Source organism: Vanacampus margaritifer, chromosome 6 (genome assembly GCF_051991255.1).
Source record: "Vanacampus margaritifer isolate UIUO_Vmar chromosome 6, RoL_Vmar_1.0, whole genome shotgun sequence".
NCBI classification, from domain to species: Eukaryota; Metazoa; Chordata; class Actinopteri; order Syngnathiformes; family Syngnathidae; genus Vanacampus; species Vanacampus margaritifer.
The window spans coordinates 19,112,918-19,134,720 of record NC_135437.1 but is presented as its reverse complement, the minus strand read 5'-3'; the positions used below and the strand labels follow the sequence as shown (position 1 = coordinate 19,134,720).

General features: G+C 37.5%; 1 protein-coding gene across 7 annotated transcripts in view; it reads left to right on the top strand.

The window, feature by feature from the left end:
- The window catches only part of megf11 (multiple EGF-like-domains 11), a 123,705-nt gene that overhangs the window by 33,438 nt on the left and 68,464 nt on the right, over positions 1–21,803 (top strand). For all 7 annotated transcript variants that reach the window (XM_077567196.1, XM_077567191.1, XM_077567190.1 and 4 more), the window contains 4 exons: positions 4,215–4,329; positions 5,028–5,129; positions 6,213–6,313; positions 19,282–19,374. In XM_077567196.1, the coding sequence (XP_077423322.1) occupies positions 4,215–4,329; positions 5,028–5,129; positions 6,213–6,313; positions 19,282–19,374 (411 nt within the window). The remainder of the gene's footprint in view (positions 1–4,214; positions 4,330–5,027; positions 5,130–6,212; positions 6,314–19,281; positions 19,375–21,803) is intronic.

Below are 21,803 nucleotides of genomic sequence, written 5' to 3'. Positions count from 1 at the left end.
TTCAAACACAGAACTTCAATGATGTGAAGCAGCCACTACTCAAAAGTGGTGCTATAGAATATACAGTATAGACATATTTATTTAACATTTAAATAACAAATATACAAACATCTGCGCTTTTTGCATTAAAAAAAACTAATCACAGTATTTTAAGGACCATTAAATGGTATTGTTTGGCAAACAATAGCATTAGGCAGCACAGTGTCTGTATTCTCCGTAGAAATTAATTGGCACATCCTTGGAAAAAATCCAACTAGGAATGCGCACTTGGCTACATTTTCAGCAACTTGGGGACAATATATTGAATAGTTATTTTTTTTTAATGATATGACCAACAGGGTTTGCTTAGCAGTTGTGAAGTTTTTGGTTCTAATAGAGGCCTCCTCTAAAATTCTCAAAAACATGCGTTTTAGGTTGAATGAAGACAATAAATTGTCCATAGGTGAGTGTGAATGGTTGTTTGTCTATATGCCCTCTGCGATTGGCTGGAAACCAATCCAGGGTATATCTCACTTGCCAAAGTCAGCCATTTCTAATCATTATAGACTGTGAATGGGGTTCTACTTGAGCCTGTCTATGAAAGTAATCCAAATAAATAATACAGTGAGTAAAAGGCAGAGGGAAAAAAAGATATAGACAAAAAAAAGAGACATAAAAACAATATAATAATATTAAATATTCGTCGATCATCACATGGTCATGGTACACAAAATGGTACACATTTTGATGGGAATTTTCCCCAGGAAGCATATTGACCCATGATGCTAGTAATAAAAACATTTAATTGACTGTGGGGGAATCAATTAATTGTTTGGTTGTTTCATGGAATCTTTTTCAATTTGTTTTCGGAAAATTCGTTTTCCCACATAGATAGGACATAGTGTAATTAATTGCCTCAAGATCAGTTCTACTTAATTGACCATGTTCATAACAATCATTCAACCAAATGAATTTAATTCCCATCCCTTGACATCACAACTCATGACTTGGATAGATGTGGCAGATTAACTCATTCACTGCCATTGACGGCTATTGACGTTAAAAATTCGTTTGAACTATTTCTGTTAGTTTAACATTTTTTTCCACTTTTGTTAACAAGAGTATGAAAACCTTGAAAAAAATTTCTATTGTACATTTAGAACAGATATAAAATGTATGATTAATCGTGAGTTAACTATTGAAGTCAATAATTAATTGCATTTAAAATTTTTAACCACCTGATGCGATTTTAAAAAAAAAATAAAGAAAAAAAGATGATTAAAAATTAGGAGCGTCAGGCGATAATTTTTTTTTATCGTAATTAATTGCATGACTTCACAAGTTAACTCACAATTAATCAAAAAATGTATATCTTTTTTAAATGTACAATAAAAAAATCTAGGTTTTCACAATCTTGTTAACAAAAGTGGAAAAAAATGTTAAACTAATAGAAATAGTTAAAATGAATATTTGACGTCTATAACCGTCAATGGCAGTGAATGAGTTAAATTCAAATCAGATCTATTTTTTTTTATTCATATATTTTGGCATTCACAAAAACAGGAGTGCGATTTTCGAATACATCCAAAACTGTTACCGAGAAGTTTCACTCCACTAAACACACAGATTTTCCCCACTCCCACTCCAAACCCATCCGCAAAAAGATATTCTGGACATCGACACTTTATGTAACAGCTCCTGCACCTTCCACCACTTGTGATGTCAGCCAAATATAAGATGACAGGTGATGCGCCAGTCCACTCGTCCAGAACAGTCGACGGCGAGTGGTCTCATCACCGGAGCAGTAAAAACGTTCTTGTCAATCAAGTAGTGGCCCTCTTGTGTTAAACTAGATTATTTCCGAGCGCGGTGCGGAATATGAAAGCAGCTGTCTCCTGTAACAGGCGGCGCACCTTGATTGATTAATCATCCTGTTAAGGAAATGAACGTGACAGTAACCTCTGCCTGCTCGGATGGACTCCTACTTAGAGCAAGTGAAGCTCTGATTGATTTTCCCTCACTTGTGAGTGAACTACATGCAGCAATCAATGCTGAAGATTAGCGGGACATGTGAACGCTGATGTTATTGGATACAGTTGAGCTCAATTCATAAAAAAAAAAAAAAAAAAGTAAAAGTGTACATCTATGTTTTGTTGTTCAGAGATGGAGCCTAATAATGACAGCACAGATGTCAGACTTTCTCTCTGTTCCAAGTGCTTCTAATGCATGCAATGTCTTTCTCTCCAAGGCGGGCGTCGGTTTAGCGCTATTAGCTCTAATAGCATGCAGGTATTAACCTATGCCATGCTGTGCACGCTCATTCCTTATAGTTAGTCCCCATTTGCTTGGAAAAAGACCTGCAGACGGAGGGAATTCATCACTGTCAGGTCCCTCCCATCGTACGTTATCTCCCCTTGCATGTCCGTCTAATGAAATAAGCTGCAGGTCGCAACAAATCACCATCTCTGTCACTGTCACTGTTGAAGGTTGAAGGTCTCCCTGACGGAGACAATTTGTAGCACAGAAACATTTATTCTATAAGAAACAGTTTTGGGAATTGCAGCTACTTGGTTGGGTCTCAAGATGTATCCAATGAATAAAAGAGATTAAATCATTTGAGACATTTTCAAAGAAGATGCAATGAAATCTTATGCACTAGGGTCATAAGCATGTAAAATCCCTTTGAATGTGGTCAGAGAACTTCAGGTACAATATTGCTGTCAAAGCTCTTCAGACAGGCTGTAAATCGTTTATTACATGTCTGTCCCCCGTTTCCTAATTTTAGATGAAATGATCTCAGATTATGCATGTCCGTTCACTGATTCGAAGGTCTGTTCCGTCTAATTAATGCCAAACAAACAACATTTTGGGAAGCATATTGCATTTGTTTTTTTTAGTTTTTCTTTGTCAAGCAAAAGCTACGGAATCATGACTGCTTCAACACTGAATTTCATATTATTATGAGTCCTGTAATTCATTTGTAATTTTTTTTCATGTTAATAAAAATGTGTTTATTCATTCTTTTTTTTCTTTTTTTCATTGATTGATTGATTCATTCTAATCAAAGACATAAAACAGGGATCGGCAACTGGCGTAAACACACTCCTTTAATAATTGTTCACCCCCCTACACAAAAAAGTTTTGGGGAAAAAAATTGGGTACTTTTTTTTTCAACAAACCCCACAAATTCTTTTAAAAATGCTGACAAACATTCAATATATGATTTCTATGAAATTTCTTGAGAAATTAGGAAAATTATTACGATTTTAGGATATGGGGAAAATCCAACACATGAAAAAATATTGAAATAAAAAACAAAGTTGTAATATCACCAATAACCACTAGATGGAAGATATGTGCTTAGTTTACACTGGGTCCTATACTGACCTATACCACAACGTGAGTAGGCTTTTTTTTTGTGTGAATTTGGAATGATATGCAGGACAAGCATAAATAATACTTCAATAACATTAACATTTTGAGTGAGTTAATTTTTGTGAGAAAATGTCCAAAATGAGTTCTTGCTCTTAATGTTAATTTATCGTTCGTTTTGGTCTCCTTGAATAGTTTTTTTTTTTTTTTTTTCATTGGGGGAAAAAATGTGGTTATTTCGTCTTTGTTGTTGGTTTATGATAGCGGACTATTAGAAAATGATTGAATTGAAAAATGTACTAACAAACATGAAATCTATAGAGAGCACATATTTTGTCCACATCTAAAATAGCATTTTTGTAAACCATCTGGTTGGGAAGTGTTTGCCAAAATAACCTTGCCCAGATGTCTGTTTTCGAAATCAAACGTGGCCCTTGAACACTTGAAAGTTTGCTCAACCCTGGTTGAGATAAAACTATTGTCTTCCAAAATGTCATGTCATGGCTAACTGATGCTGTTATCAGAATGCAGTGAAATATCAAAGGTCAAACACAATCCGGTCCGGGACGCCGGTCAACCTTCAATTTGTTCACTTTTCAAAGTATAGGAAATAATAGTAATGTCCCCAGCACAAAAAGTTTTTCATTAAAGTCTAAGAATGTAAAATCAATAAAACAATCTGTCCACGTATATTCTACAATAATGTACTTAAATCTTTGGGCCTCGACTTTTTTGCCATTAGAATTTATGTTGTAAGAAGTAAAAAAGGCTTAGGGTTTTTAGTAAAATTAGTAAAAGTGTTGATCCTGCGGCGCTTTCTGAACTGAATCCCAATCATGGTGTAACTTTTATTATTGTTTCAGATCGAGTGATGGGGTCACTTGTCGCTCTGTCGGCCCTGCTCCTCATTTTGGGCTTGACGGCTCACGTATGGACCCTTAACCCAGACGACCCCAATGTCTGCAGCCACTGGGAAAGGTCAGCATGTTTCTTCTTCTGCAAAAAAAACAAAAAAAAAAAACAATATCTAAATAAGAAACAACGGTACGAGCTTGTTGAAGCTGCAGTATCTTTCGTGAAACAGGCTCTCTTCACCAAAGTCTCGGATCCATTCCGGGCCATTAAAGCCGTATCGATCCGGCACAGGCCGAGTCGCGGCGCGGTGAGGGATGGGAGGAGTTGCGGCATCAAATGAAATACGCAGGCAAATTGATCAGGCTACTCTCATCCTAATCAATCACAACAGCCACCGAGCCGGAATAATTATTAGCTGCGCCGGGGTGGTGTCACTTATGAGAAATAAGATGGAATAATTTCTGTCGTCGCGAGGGGGAGGAAAGAAAACGGTGAAGATATATTACCAGGATTATTGCCTGACCAAGGTGAGGGTACTTAGGATTGCGGTTCCACCTTGTTGGCATTGATATGAATCCCATAAGTGGGCTTTGCTCATGGCTTTGTGGTCCGCCAATATCCACCTGCTTCCTGTGCCGCATACATCAATAATATGAATCACCAAAAAGGTCCCCTTATTACACGCCGTCCATTCCAGCTGTGCACCCACAGGATCTTTTGCTGTGACGTTTTTCCCTGCAAAGATACAAGCTGCTTTCACCATGACTCAACTAATGTCGGTACATTTGGCTTTTTTTTTTTTTTTTTTTTTTTTTTTTTAGCTATGCCGTCACTGTTCAGGAGTCTTATGCGCACCCGTTTGACCAGATCTACTACACCAGGTGCACGGATATCCTCAACTGGTTCAAGTGCACGAGGCACAGGTATGTTTGAAAATGTTTTCTCATCTGTCCTGGGTGTTTTTGGTCCTTCGAAATCAGCGAATGTTCTGGAATTTCAGGTTCATCTCATTCAATCTGAATATAGTGGGAGATGTATTTCAGTAGATCAGTTGTCAAAAGTTTAATTCACCGTATTATTTAGATTCACTACACCTAATTTCTTGATATGATTTTTTTTATAAACTGGAGGGAATTTTTTTGAATTTTTTTTTTTTTTGCCTTACTAGAATAAACTTTCATTGCACTGCATTGAGGGGGGGTGCGTAACAAAAAATAATTGGTATGGGGAAAAGAATATTGTTTTTAACTTGGATTTAAAAGCATTTAAACTTCTTTGGTATATTTTGAATCTTTGTTGATTTTATTTACTCTGAACTTTTTAAGGGTGATTTTTTTTTTTGGGGGGGGGGGGCTCATATTATACTCAGGTGCATGTTATTCACTGAATTTTACAGTACTTCTCATTTAAAGTCATTTCCGACTATAGGTATAGGCTGAAGTTGAATGGTTGCTAACTTAATTTTACACCACCAAGCAGAGTCATTTGTCTTGTTGTTTAATGTCCAAACATAAATCTTAACTGTAATTGGTTTCTCAAAATGTTTTGGCTCCAGACCACAATTTGGTTCATCCCCACACATTATTGGCAAAACATCCCCATGTACATTATTCAGGCACACTTTCTCATCCTCTGAAATCAAGATGTGTCTACTTTACCGTTTGAATAAAAAATAATGATAAATTAGTCACTTGATGTGAATTTATTGCAACAAGCATGAATGAAAAAAAAAAAAAAGCCCAGAAAAAGAGTTCTTGCTAGATCAATAAAATAACTTGCAGCCTTTTACTCTGACAACTGGCAATCCAATAAAATTTACAAGGGACCTGTTTCGGGTCCCAAAGAAAGGAGCCTTTATACTTCACTGACTTTGACTTCTTATGACTCTTTTCTACTTGAAGAATAAATCAAAGCAAAACATTGCCGTGTTTGTCTTCCTGCCCCTCGGGAGTGTTCCCAACATACCTTACATGACATATCCGTCTGGCTGTGTCTTGTTTCCTCAGGATCAGCTATAAGACAGCTTACCGGCGGGGAGTCCGGACCATGTATAGGCGCCGCTCGCAGTGTTGCCCCGGTTACTTTGAGAGTGGAGACTTATGTGTTCGTGAGTATCCTGTTTGAAATCTTTTTCCCATTTTCAGACCGTGTCTTTTAAACTAGTGGCTCTTAGTGTCTTTCAGAGCACATTATTACAAAATGGAAGATAAAGTTGACAACAAAAATGAACATACAGGCTATATAAAAAGTCTACACACCCCTGTTCTAATGCCAGGTTTTTGTTATATATATATATATTTTTTATATTAGACCAGTACAACTCAATTAAAAAGAAAAGTTTCACTTTCCTTTCTTTTCTTTGGTCCTTCCTCGGGTCTCCTGACGGCCTCACGACTCTGGCTGGAAGTGTTCGGTTTAGGTGAAAGGTATGGAATTTTTTAATAGGTTTTAGGTGAACTAATGCACGCACACACGCACACACGCACATACTCACCCACATACAAAAAAAAAAAAGAGAGCAATGATGATGACATGTCAAATCGGTAAAATTACCGAATGAACAATACTGAGCTCTCCAGAATAAAAAATAAATAAATAAATAAAAAAGAAAGAAAGAAAAGTGCACAAGTATGCACACCCTCATAACAGGGGATGGGGCTGTGATCAAACACACCTTTCAGAATTTTTGCCAAAATGCTTTCAGGAGATTTCAAGTGCGTCTCTCTTGCCACCCTGCCACATAGCCCAGACATATGGAAGATGGAAGATTGTTGTGACGTGCTAAACAGCCAGTACTTGCCAGAATTTCCCGCAGCTCCTTCAATGTTGCTGTCGGCTTCTTGGCAGCATCCCTGGCCATTTTTCTTCTCGTCGTTTCATCAATTTTCTAGGGACGAACAGTTTTTGGTTATGTTGCTGTTGCACGGTATAGCCATTATAATGTCTTGGAGATCATTTTATACCCTCCTTCTGACTCACACACTCCTGATAGGCCCTGATGCTGTGCAAGCTCTCAGTGGACCTTAGCTTATGCTGCAAGATATGACTACAAAACTGCCATGGAAAAGCTTACTGAACATTTCAAGTTTATTTGGTGCTAATTAGAGGCATTTTAAATGGGTGTAGCAGGTGTGTACTGACTCCCATTTAACCTGAGTTCAAATGTGATTGGGTAATTCTAAACATAGTCACATCCCCGGTTATAAGAAGATGACAGTTTATTTTGACTTCATCTCTCGGGAAGAGTGCCATTTTTTGTTTCAATACAATTTTTTTTTAATGATTTACCTTGGTCTCTTTTTTTTATATTACAAAAACCTGCCTTGAACAGGGGTGTGAAGACTTTTCATATCCACTGTAGTAAAATATAACAATTGCACAAAATTACGTTTATGATGCATGACTGTCAATACAGTGCCGTTTTCCAGTCAAGACTTGGGATTTATATTTAATATTTAAGTGTACGGGGGGCTCCTCCTAGGACGGATGTTGTAACATGCTTTTGTCTACCACTAACCCTGTTTATGCAGCAGTAAAGTCATAACTAAAGTAAATATTGGTATGAAAAACAGTTGTAGGCCGTAAATATAAAATAATTCAATGAAAAAGGGCCAATAGCGTACCTTCTTCATTGTGCGCCATTAGTAACCTCAAAACATTGTACGTCATTAAACCAAGGAGGATTCTGCCTTGTAATATCTTACTACCTGTCCATGACCCAATTTTGGGAATCACTGTTTTAACCCTGGAGAACCCTAGAACCCTTTTCTTCTTTGGACAATGAAAGAGGCTAATTATTTGTCCTCTTTAGCGTGTTCCAAAACATTTGAAGACAGATTTCTTGTAAGAAAAAACACCTTGCAAGGATGATTTATTAAACAGAGAATTCTCCGGTCACGGCAACAACACTGAACATCACGTATGAGGTGGAATTTTCATAGTGCCCATGTGCCCCCTCCCTCGGGGAAGATGGCTTTTTATAGTAAAGTAAAACGCCTCTCTCCTCCTACTAAGAATGAGTAGAACAGATTGGTTCTCACACAATATGTTACATAATATTATTTTCGTACACAGACTGCACCTGTTTTCATTTTTAGACAAAATATACTCTCAGGGTACTTTTTCCCAAAACAAAATCAAGAGTGGCCGTGAGTGATGATGCGAACAGAGTCAGTGGTGTGTGGGTGGGTGTGTGCGCTCCCCCGAAGCAGAGTACGCTCCCACGAAGAGAATGTGTGTGCGTAAACACTGAGAGGGAATTTTAGACCAAACAAGGTGTACCAGTTTAGGTTAAGGTCAAATTATACTGAGTTCAACACTATTTTACCTACTTCACATCTATAAAACATTTCAACATGGTTAATATATGAAATAAAGAATTAAAAATGTTAATAATGTATAACAACAATTATGAATTATACATTAAATGACTGCTATAAGTTCACTGAACACCAAAATATATATTTTTTAAATTTTAACCCTTTATTCCCTAATTTAGGATTAGGGCAAAATTTGACCCTTTTGGGATTTAGGGGTATCATTTCGAAAAATCTGAATAACAACAACTGTCAGTAAACTATTTAGAATTTAAGAAAATAATCAATCAAATACACAGCTACATTGAACAATATATTTTTTTTGTTTTATTTGTTGCATTTTAGAACTGGATTTTGAATGTACAAACACACTTTGGCCAATGGAAACAAGAACACAGGGACAAAATCACTGCTGGAAAAAAAAAGAAGGTCTTTGTTATTTGAGTAGCAGAACTTATAGGGGCCAAATTTGACCCCGTGGGTTCTCCAGGGTTTTTAAGCATTGTAAGTAAAGGATTAAAAACAGAATGACAATGGCAAGCACGGGCTAACACTTTACTATACACAACCAATAACACCTCATCAGCACCTCCTCTGTTAGCGAGCCAGCATCCGAGTGGCTTTGCTCGGCTTTAGATGACTGGGCCTGATTTAACACGCAGGCATAGCGTTTTACTCCACGGGTCGCTCTCTGTATACTCTTCCGGCTAAATTAATTTAATTGAAGCTGTATAACAATGAGAAAAGTTAACGAGCCAACCAGGTCCTGGTGGCAGACTGGGGAGGGGCCATTAAAGCAATCAGTTTCAAAAAAGCACAAGCCGTGAAAATGAGCCTCAAGCAGGACGCTGAAAATAAACCTTAACTGATTATTCTCACATTAGACAAATACAAATATCATATTTTTGTTTTCAACCTTAACTTGACTCATTTGTCCACAATGTTGTTTTCATTGGAAAAACACTACAGCAAGGGGTTCTAAAAAGTTCTCTTGCGCTATTTTCTCATGCGAGGCTTTGGAAGCGTATACCTTGGGTCAGAGGTTTCCAACATGTCAATAAATCGGCACTTCATCATATAATGAGCACCGTGCCTTTGGCTGTGTTCAGTGTGATTGATTGATTGATTGATCGATTGACTTTATTGTTTGTTTGTTTTAAAGTGGGTGGAAAAGTTGCTAAACATAGCGGCCAAATTGGCCACACTGACTACCTGGAGCTCCTCCATTAATTAATTGAATTCGTTTTTTTTCCTTTCTATTAACTTATTCATTGCCATTGACGGCTATAGACGTCAAAAATGCATTTGAACTATTTCTAGTAGTTTCACATTTTTTTTCCACTTTTGTTAACAAGAGTATGAAAACCTAGAAAAAAATGTATTGTACATTTAGAACAGATATAAAATTTGTGATTAATCTTGAGTTAACTAGTGAAGTCATGTGATTAATTAAAATAAAAAAATAATAATCGCCTGATGCCCCTAATAAAAGAAAAGGAAAGATTATTAAAAATTAGGGGTGTCAGACGATTTTTATTTGTAATTAATCGCATGATTTCGATAGTTAACTCACGATTAATAACAAATTTTATATCCGTTCTAAATGTACAATAAAACAATTCTAGGTTGTCACTCTTGTTAACAAAAGTGGGGGGAAAAAGTGAAACTAATAGAAATAGTTCAAATGAATTTTTGACGTCAATAGCCGTCAATGGCAGTGAATGAATTAATATAGAAAATGGAATTATTATTTTTTAATGTCTAAATATAAATATCCATGCCCATATTTAAATTGAAACAAAAATAATTTATTTGGCATTGTGGGGTGGACATGGTAGTTATAATTAATCGGCTTGAGGATTATAAAGGAAAACTTTGTCCCCTGTAAGGAATCCTCAAAAAGTTTGCCAACCCCTGCACTATGTAAACTTCTTATTTCTGATGTGAATTTATGACTTCCAATTTCTTGTAACGTTCTTGTACTGTGTAAACAAAGAACAACAAAGAGCCATTATTCCTGATACAATTTAACAATCAAAATACAATTTTAGCTTTCTAGCAGACACTGTAATGTGAATCAACAGACCTTTCGCTATTGATTTTTGTTTTCTTTTTCTTTTTTTGCTAAGCCACCCCACAGAAACTCAAACTGGTCAATTACAGCACAACAACAAAAACAACTGTCTGACGGTTTCCTGGTGACTTATTGAATTCAATGAAACACAAAGTTTTTATTTGAAATGTTTACATTTAGTTTTGTTTTTAAATGGATAATTATAGTTAAACAAAGTCCAAAATCAACAGGCACACCTTTGTCTTCTCCAAGGCAGGCAAATATATGGATTTATAAGTCTAAACATTAAAAAAATTAGAATTGTTTTTTCTATATTAATAAAAAGGAAATACACCAAATTCAATTAATTAATGGGGGAGCTGCCGGTAGTTGATTAAGGATAGGCATAGCTACTAGAGTACTGTACTTCCAATTAGTTTACTGATCAAACAAATAATAGCACATTCTTACTTACACTAGCTGTAAAGCCACACACACCCAAGGACAGCGTTCACCAGGCCAGCCCCCCCTCCCCTTATTACAAATATCCTGTAATGTTGGGGATATTCGTTCCAGACAATGTTCTTATTCCCTTGGATAGAAATAGAAATCACACTCTAATATTTACTAGACCTTTTGCACTCCATGTGAGACTTCCTTTTTCGCTTGTCCTTGTTTTAGCTTTCCTGCTCCGGGAAACAGGCCAGCAAAAGGGTATCAGCCTATACGATCGCCTGAGGGTCGTAAGGAGCGAGTCGCATTTTGATCAATAATGTATTCATTAACTATTTGACCGACAATGAAGTTATGTATTATGTATTCATTGAATACTTTTCAGGGTGTTAACCAGGAGAATCTGCAAGTCTGGCCCTCGCATTTCACGAGTAGTTAGGTTCGAGTTCATGTCAAGCTGAGGGGAAAATAGCACCCCTTCCCCCGCCCCCCTCCCCCCGCCTCTACTTTGGGACTCCAGGCGCTGAGGGGCCGATAGGGCAGTTTTGCTTTCTGCTGCCTTTGCAAACTGTTTCAGCCCTTTTAATCCTAGCACTCTCACTTCCAGGATTAAGAGATTTGTACTCCCCGAGCTGTTTTGCATGCAGCGACAAAAGGGGGCATTATAGCGCGGATCGACCCAAAATGAACTCAATTTGTCTATTTCGGGACACTTTGTGAGGTGTATGTAAACTATCTTGTTTTGTTTTGTTTTGTTTCACTGTAGCGTTCCCATACTGATGCCGAGTAACGAAAACTGTATAATTGGTTTATATTTAATATACAGTACTATCCACGGGGATCACGAATAGTGGAAAAAACGCAAGTACGTAACATTATCATGCCTGTAAAGCACATTTCTTTTGATATGTTGGATCTTATCCCCGTAAAATCCTGTGAATATTTTTTTTCCTTATAAAATAGCCCAAATTGTCTTATTGTACTCTACAGTCCCACTATATACGGATTCATAAAAAAAAGAATAAATACAAACTTTTAAGTACCTAGATGTTGTATAAAAAGGTGTACTTTCATTCCAAAAAGAAATTTTATGTCTTATGTTACTAATTTACGTAAAATGAAGTACCTTGTTTCCAAATAAATTGCTCTTGTGTACACCATTATCAAAATTAGTCAGCAGCAGCAACAGTTGATCATGCTGGAACAAAGTGGTGAGGCCAACTTCAAAATAAAATCTTTCCAAATTTATTAATATGCTGACCTTAGTGCCTCGGAACCATTTTGTAAAAGTTTTTATGGCTGCATAACGGCTGGTTTGACGCGTTTTTCGAGTCGCAGTCATTGGGCGTCTCGCAAACTGTTGACACCGACGAAAACAACACAACGTCATCCTGAAATCAAATTCAATCGCTATATTAAGGACACACCTAAAAAAATAAAAATAAAAAAAAAACTATCACGCAGACGTTGTATTATACGGCGCCCGTTGCCAGCATTTAGCGCCGGCTTCAGCGCTCCAGCATTAGCAGCTAGCTGTTAGCCGCTAAGCAAGCAAGATTATGGTAGATTGTGGTCTGATTACTTTTCAAAGGCAGTTTAATAGACAAAAAAAATACTGCACATTTTGATGGCGACAGCCTGAGACAGTTGCGTACTGATCACTTTTAAAGAGAGAAAAAAAAGGCTTACTCAAATGTGCTGTTTTGCTGGCAAAATCGCTACTGAGGTTTCTGATGTCACTTCTTCCAAAATCTCACTAATTTTTATAGAGATGAAAATTGTCTGCTGCTATCCTAAAAATACTTACATTTTGACATTGGTATTCCCTTTAAGCTACAACCTTGAGGCTGTATCTGTCTTTTCAATCATGTCCATTGTGTATTATTTAATTTTTGATGCAATATTGTGGAGGAAGGCAACCGTTATATATTTCATATGAAAATAAAGCAAACATTCGGGAAATTTGTTAAAATTAGCAGTAAATAACATACCTTTTGCAAATGAATTATTACTCAATTAATTGTCAAAATTATCGATATCTCTAAAAATAGAGCCAATCCAAAGAAACTGATAAAAATTTTTTTTAAAGAGAATTACGCAAATCATTAAAATGTCTTTGGCACTCGGGGGAAAAAATGCTGGCCAGTGTAATAAATGGATGCCACCAAATCAGGGAACCGTAAAAAAAGTACAAAGGAGGAACTGTTTAAGGGCGATTTTAGATGTGCGTATTATACACGGGTGTGTAGTATACATGGGATTTTATGGTAAATTATCCATATATCCCAATCACTATGCTGAGGGAATTGATTGAATTTCATTTAATTGGTTGAAAAAATTATTTATGTATTCTCAACAATGTATTTTTGTATTAATATTATTAATTAGCCTACGTATCTCCAGCAGTTGCCATTTATACAACAGAACACTTTAATAGCTTCACACCAAGAATGTCACTTTGTGTGTAAATTGAGACAAGATCGTCAGTATTTCCGCAGCAATTCCGAATTTCAATGAACCTCAATCCCCCCCCCAAACAATTAGCAATTAACAATAAACCAATTTCAAAAACATCGCTGACACCAAATCAGCGAGCTTGAGTGTGTTATCTCTCTTTCTGCGTGTAATTAGAGCTTAAGCTTCACCACTGGAGCTCTTTACGAATGCAGTTGCGTGACCTTTGATCTGTCGGAAACCTCTTCATTACCTTAATCAGAAGCTCGCCCGAGCAGAGGATGCGAGGAACTCATTTCCTGTAATAAGGCTGACGGTGACAGTTGAGGAGCAAAGTGCGAGAAACTCACTAATGACATCACTTGGTTGGTATCCACGCAGGCTCTTTGAATGTGTCGTCTTTGTAAACAAGGCAACGTGACGCCTGCCCGTCCGCTGCTACGTGACGTCAGCACTCTCGCAAGTCTTTCGGAATGAAATCAATTCCATTTGACGTTTTGCGCAGTAACACGACATGTTTCATATTGGAGAGACGATGAGGTTTTTTTTTTTTCCACCAGGAAAAGGATTTCCTTTGATATCTTTTTCATCCTGACTTTGTTGACTTTTTTTCCCCACGCTTCAAAGACAACGTTTTTTTAAAATTAAATCATGTCCTTGATAGAAAGTTTGGAGGGAGCATGTTTGATATACGCGATTGTAGATTGATGTCACTTTTGGTGCCGTCACAATTTTACTTCACTATATAATATATATATATATATATATTATATAAATATTTTATATATATATTATATAAATATTTTGACCAAAAATGAGGCCAGTAGCTCGCTCATTTGCACAATATGCAAGTCTACCCTCAAGTACAATAAAGCGCAGGTGAAACACAAGCAGTGATACATGGATTTTTTAAAAATGTATTTATTTATTTATTCAGCCTAGTTACAATATCCCATCTTATGTTAGGCTATGTTATAGAACACAAGACGAGACAATGACATTTCGTACAATGTTGAGTTCTATTTTCAATAGACTGATTATTGGCTCGGCCGTTTATCAGTGTCGATATTTGTCATTTTGACGAATATGGGCATCTGCCTTTTTTTTTTTTAGAAATCTGAAGGCTGAAAAAACTGGTATTTCACTAAATGGTGAATGTTTACGAATTTAGTGAATTTTGAGTATTCGTCAGGGTACGTAAAATGTTGCAAAATGTTGCAAAGATGTCAGTTGTTACGTCTTACAAATGAATTTGGAAGATTTTCAGACAGTTTTTCACTGTTTGCGAAGATCTTTTGAAACTTTTTACGAACATTGTTGAAAACCCCAAATTTGCTATGTTTGCAAGCATTCGTCAATAAATAAGATACCAGCTTGATAAATCAATTTATGCATTTTATTTAAACTTTCACTTAACTTTATAAGTGGTGCTGCGGATACCGGGAACTTGCACTTTTTGTTTCTGTTAGAAATTAAAATGTTTAGTTTGTTGAAATTTGGGAACATTGTATTTACTATAGAAAATTTAGGGAGATATTTACTTTTTTGCTAGAATTTTAAAACTAAGAAATCTAATTTTCTGTATGTTTCTATTAAAAGAAAAACTTTCATTATGTTGAAAGTTTGAATGAACAAAGTTGTAGTTTTATTTAAATGTTTAATTTTGATGCTAATATTTTATCTTTTGCTGCAAATAATTATCGGCTCCAAATATCGGTTGTTGGCCTCCTTGCCCACTATCAATCGGTATTGGTATTCGTATCAGCCCTTGAAAAAAAAAATCAATCTATCACTAATATTCAACCATTTGCTTCGATGTCAGTTTGTCAAAATATGCCTTTATATAATACATGCCGGTGCAAAAAATCTGCAGCTGTTTAGCCCAACACAACTAATATTACAAGTGGCCCTTTTTGGGGGGGGAAAGTTGTGTTGAAGGTTTTGAAAATAGTTGTTGATTTTTATGAATCTGTTTGTCTTTTGTCTGTTCCGTTATGCAAGAAACGTATTTCAGTGAGCCAGCAAATTCACAATGGATTTTGAATGAATTTGAGTGCACCTTGTACGTGTCCTCGAAACCAGGAGACAACGCAGCGCTAGCAATCTATTTTTTTTTTGTCATACATTTGGAAAGAGGACTAAGATAGTGGCTTGACCGTGCAAGACTATAACTCTTATTAATGCTGCAGCGCATTTACCAATTAGCTCCATTGTTAACTGCTCTGATAACACCTCTTGCATAATGAGCTAGATTAGCCTTTTATCCAGATGAAAGACTCAATTTTCAGATTCCTCAGAAATGAGTTTAGTGGCGTGATTCATGAATTTCAATTAAAATGAAAAGACCTACTCCTGTTTGATTATGCCGTGCCTTTTTTTAATTTTTTTTTTAGGAGCGCCATTCAGATCTCAGGATGAAGTGCGCACTTCATCTTTTCTCCCTGGGCAAAAACTTCATTTCCATGTTTCTTTTTGTGACACGTTTGCAATTCCCCTCCTGGTTCGCTGATCAAAATTTGCTGATTGAAACAAAATCAAATCAGCTCGTTGTGGTGACATTGAATTCGTCTCCTCGTTTTGAACACTCTGCATATTGTGGCCTCATTGATTACAGGTAGTCGATCTCGCGCCTTCGTCAGCACAAATGCTGGACAGACTCCTCTTCTCCCCCCCCCCCACCTCATTTTAATTAGACACTCTCCTTGCCAGAATACTGATGCTTAGAAATCTGCCCTGCGTTATCTTTCAATCTCTGGTTTACCGTTTTTGCCTCGGGAGCATTTCCGTGATTAGCAGCGGCTTGTGGCTGTTTGGGATTCTCCCTCTTCCTCCCCCTTTCCGGCCTCATCTCTCCTGCTGGCAGCCGACCCTAATCGAAGGCTGATTGAGTGATAATCTATAGTCGTACAGTTCAGGCTTGCCGCCAGCTCCCGCTGACCTCTCTGCCTGCAGGATGAGCGCCGCGGTATCCCGCACAGAGCTGGGAAAATCAACTCGGAGCTTAGCGCGCCGGCCTGTTGTCTTACTTATGAGGAGAGAGAACAAAAAGGCAGAATTTGGACGCGGTCCGATCGGGATCGGGTTATCTGTTTGTTCTGCTGCCCTTGGTTGTATCATTCGTGAACTGCCGATTCCCGTCATGCTCGCGCTCTTTCCCCGAGATAAGAGAACATCTGTCTTAACCCAGCAAACTTTTTTTTTCCCCTGGAGAGTTCAGTATTGTTCATTCGGCAATTTTACCGATTTGATTTTTTATTTTTTTTGTATGTGGGTGAGTATGTGTGTGTGTATTCATTAGTTCACCTAAAACCTATTAAAAAATCCCATACCATTCACCTAAACCGAACACTTGCAGCCAGAGTCGTGAGGCCGTCAGGAGACCCGAGGAAGGACCAAAGAAAAGAACCCAGCAAACCTGATGACTTTGTCTTCCAACTTTGCTCTTTCATGCTAAGTGCCCATCTCTGTGATGGATTTGATTTTTTTTCCCCGTAAAACAACAAACAAAACCTGCAAAACTTCCGCCCGGCGGATGGTTCCAAACTCCCCGAACACGCTCACAGGAATACAAATAGGATTGCGACGGTTGGGTGCCGTGTTGCTCAATAAGAATGATCAAGGCAACGCACACACTTAGTAAACACCGCAGTGCGCTGCCTCGCTGTATTCAACCATGAGTACATGACAAAGCACCGGCTGATCAAATTAGAGGGGATTTACTGCCCGCCCTGTCATGCCTCCGCCTGCTGATAACAGCTCGATCTGGAAAGTAAAACTGTGATAAACTGAGATGTTGATTAAGTCCGCACTCTCTGGAGAAATTGTTTAGTCTGCTGTCAAATAATAGAGATGGATGTTGAATATGAGTGTTTAACAACATATTTTCCCGCCTTCAAACTTAAAGTGCGGGCTGCTTAGAACTTCACTCGGCATTCAAACACAAACTTAACTTAGCTAACATTACACACTGTGCCCAGTCTTGCTTCTTTATTACTTTTTCCAACATTGTATGAAGTATGTAGAGAAGTGGTTCTTAAACTTTTCACACCAAGAACCATCTCCAAACTATGCATAGTTTGGAAAACAATCAATTAACCTCTCATATTTCAAAAATATATACATCGTCACCTTCTTAACTCGTTCACTCCCAGCCATTTTCACTGACCCTTTGCTCCCGGCTGTTTTAACTGGATTTTGACAGATTTTGCAAGGCCCACAGAATATTGTGTTCTATTGCTATAAAAATATGGAAGAAATAAAGATTAGAGTCTCTTCTTTCATCAGGAAAAAAAATATATTTCTTTCTGTTTCCGTTTCACAGCAATTAGCATTAGAATATAACTAAGTTTCATTATTATTCACAAATCATTTTAAACCACTGGCAAAGAGCCTTTTTGCAACATGGCCCTGGTTGATCTCTTATACTCTGCTGCCACCTGCTGGCCGTTTAGAGGCTGCATCAAAGCCTAATGTATGCTCTAGCATAAAAATAAATAAATAAATAAAATGTATAAATATGTTTTTGGGACCATGGCAATATTTAAAATATAATGTTTTTATATGTTTTGTCGAGCAAATAGGTTAAAATAATGGCCCAAGTTATATTTAGACAAATACTTTCCTTTTTTCCCCCTTAACATGATGTCATCTTCAGTCGACAACAAGTGGCAAAATGGCCGCCCCCTGAGATAAAAACGGCTGGATTTTGCTTCATAACTCATATTCCAAAAATGTAATATTAATTAGAGTGCCATTTTTGGACTAGTGAGGTCACATATAACATTTTATTGTATTGAATAAAAATTATTTTATTTTTTAATGTATTAAATACAGTAAGATCAAACAAGCAAGCAATTCTGTATTATTTATGCTTTCTAGTTAATTTGATAAACTCCTATAGTACATAACAGTTTTCTGTTAAAGGTGATAATGCAAATAGTTGAGGAATTTTTTTAGATTTTCAAGATTTTATCCCACTGGACCTGATTCAACCAAGGCCCATCTTCCACATTCAGAACCAAAACAACAGCAAGCTGTAGTACGATGACCTTTTTTTTTAAAAAACTGTTTCTTCAGGATCATTAATGCAATATCTTCATAAGTCGGACCTTGACACAGAGCCGAAATTGGAAGAAACTATTTTGTGCTTCTAAAATTGAATTATCTGTATTCACCACAGTATTTTGAGGAGAAACTCTCTTATTATTTTACTCATTAATGCTTCATTTACATCTTTTAACTAACCTAGACTCTAGCTCACCTGTGACCCTAACGCGTTAAAATGGATGGATATTTCACAACAACGTGTTTGTCATACATCTATTTATATTATTGCTAGACGCAGATTGTGTAAAAAGTCAAATGTAGACAAATCTGAAATCTTTTTGTTGTGGCTCTTGAACAGGACCTGTGCGTTAAACAGCCTCTCAACGGTATGGGATTTTTTAATGGGTTTTAGGTGAACTAATGAATACACACTCACACGCACGCACACACACACATACACGTACTCACCCACATACAAAATAAATTTTGACATTTTTTTAAAAAAAAAGAGAGCAATGATGATGACATGTCAAATCGGTAAAATTACCGAATGAACAATACTGAGCTCTCCAGAAAAAAAAAAACAGCCTCTTTGATATGCGATTAATAAGGACAATATTGAGGTCTCATTTAAAAAAAATAATAATAATTGCTATCAGTGTTTTCATAATATGGTTTATTAGTGCTGTAATGCTGTTTAACACACTCGGAACACAAACTGCTGCTGACGTGTGTGCGTGCTTGTTCCCCCAGCTCTGTGCACAGAAGAGTGCGTCCACGGCCGCTGCGTGTCTCCCGATACCTGCCAGTGTGAGCCAGGATGGGGCGGACTGGACTGCTCCAGCGGTGAGTGCGCCCTCCCTCCCTCAGTCACTATTCCTTACTTAGTCTCATTTATGCCTTAAATGGCTTTCACAGCCTGTTAGTTTAGAAGCATTTGCCTCAGTGTACGCCTATCGCAAAGCTACTTAGCTTTGTATCCTCTCTTCTTTGCAAACACAGCCAATGGAACAGGTAAGTCTCAATGAATTCATTTTCATTTGCTGGAAGTGGAAGTGATATGCTTGACGAATCAAACGGATGGATGGATGGCTGCAGCCCCCCGCTGTATCTCACCAGCTTACTGTTATGATCTTAATCATGATTAGACTGGTGCCTGTGACTTGGGATAAATCAACGCAGCGCTCTAACAAGCCATAATGACGGCCGTTCCATTTAGTAGCTTTTTAACATACCGGTAGTTTCCAAAAGTCCAAAAGATGGAAACTAGGCCTCGATGTGCTGAAATCACGGCTGTGAGTTGTGTTGGCAAAAGTCGGGCAAGTTGACCATTGGATCACGTCGGGGTCACCAATGGTTGCAATGCCGTAAATCAGAGGTCCTCAACCCTGGTCCTCAGGGACACGGTATCCGGCCTGTTTTCCATGTCTCCCACAGCCAACACAGGTGGAGATCGTTATCAGCCTTCTCCAGAGATTGCTGATTAGCTGATGATATGAATCACCTGTGTTGGCTGTGGGAGGCATGGAAAACAGGCTGGATACCGGTCCCTGAGGACCAGGGTTGGGGACCTCTGTCGTAAATGACGAGACGAGGAGATGAAGGGCAGGTCATGTATCTTTACTCTCCACACAAAAAAATGGAACGTTCACATAGCAAGCAAGAAACTACTGCACTTCAACCCTTTGATCGCTCTCATCCTTTTGATACAAGAAACATCGTACTCCCCCTGCCTTAAAGGTATTCGTCCCTGGTGAATAGTCTATTCATTGCAACTGAAAGTGGCAATATAGTAAACGTCTTGATGCCACTTATTTGAACAATAGTTCTCTATCTGCCAGAATTGTTTTCATAAGTCATAGCAAAAAAAAAAAAAAAGAGTTTTGCATCCCCTATGTTTGTGTCTGCAGAAAACATAAGAATGAACAGACTAGGTTGTTGTTGTTTTTTTATGCTTAGAAATTCATTTCAGAGGTAACGCTTAATAAATGTTTCATGAAAATTGCTGAACAATCAACTGAGTATCAACTGATTTATATACCAAGGGATTAACAAAGCACATGCATATTTATAATAAAGAACAAGGCCTGGTGCTGCATATCAGACAAAATATGTCGGTTGATTTGCAGCTCCATAGAAATTCACATATACATCAAGGCCATAACTTAATAACATAGCCAAGAAAACCAACCAAGAAAAAAATAAAAATAAATAAATAACATAGCATGTGCAGTGGCCAGCGTACATTTCCATTAATGTGGCTTCACATGACAAATGTCTGTTTTGTCCACAGGGGCGTAGCCAGAAATTTTTCATTGGGCTGGCCAGGGTGAAACCATGACTCATATAGGGGTGGCCTTGAGCTCATACCTGAAATGTCTAAATAAGTGGGTCTTAACCATGCGGCCATACTGTTCGCAGGGATGCGAGCACCGACTAGTGGGCTGCATAAAACAATTTCAGAGCATATGTTACGAATTCAATACTTTGGAGCTGTTACAATTGTCAATGTGTTGCTCAGTTAGCTTTCTGCCACTTGGCGGCAACAAGGCAAAGAACAGTTACTAACTTGTACACAACAAGTAGAAAAGGAAACAGCGAAAATCATGAATAAGTATTAAAATATATATATATATATGTTGATTTAACACACATTTATTTGTTCAAAACACTGAACATTAAACATACAAATAATTAAATAAATAGCAAAAACAAATAAATGATGCCTTTTCATGGACTAACATATCACTAACATAGGCTGACATTCAGGCAACATGACGACTGTGTCCAAAAACACACCCGCAGATGCGACACAGATGTTTGTTGATTTTTTTAAAATAATATTGAAGGTTTATAATAATAAACTTAGGTTTGTGTGAACACCACGTGTAAGCTCTGAAATGTTTTTGGAATTTCAGGAGATGAGATATCGATTATTTAGTAGGCATCATTGGTCAACTAATGCCTCGATGTTGGTTAGGTAATGGCATCGCAGAAATTGGAATATTTGGCCAGCTTACGCCTCGCTAATGGTCGGCTAACGCCATGCTAGCAACAACTGAAGGGAATTTTCAAACTTGGATGCCGCACCTGAGAGACGAACTAGCTTAGCACTAGCTTGTGTGATAGAAGAAAATCCTTTGTTTTACCGTTAGCCAGGTTATGGATCTTAGAGGTTAACATACCGGTAAGTTATTTTAAACTAATAAGGTTAACCTTTCCTTGTATCGGTACGCTATGTCAACGTGCCGGTGTAGCCTAACTCTCCTATACGT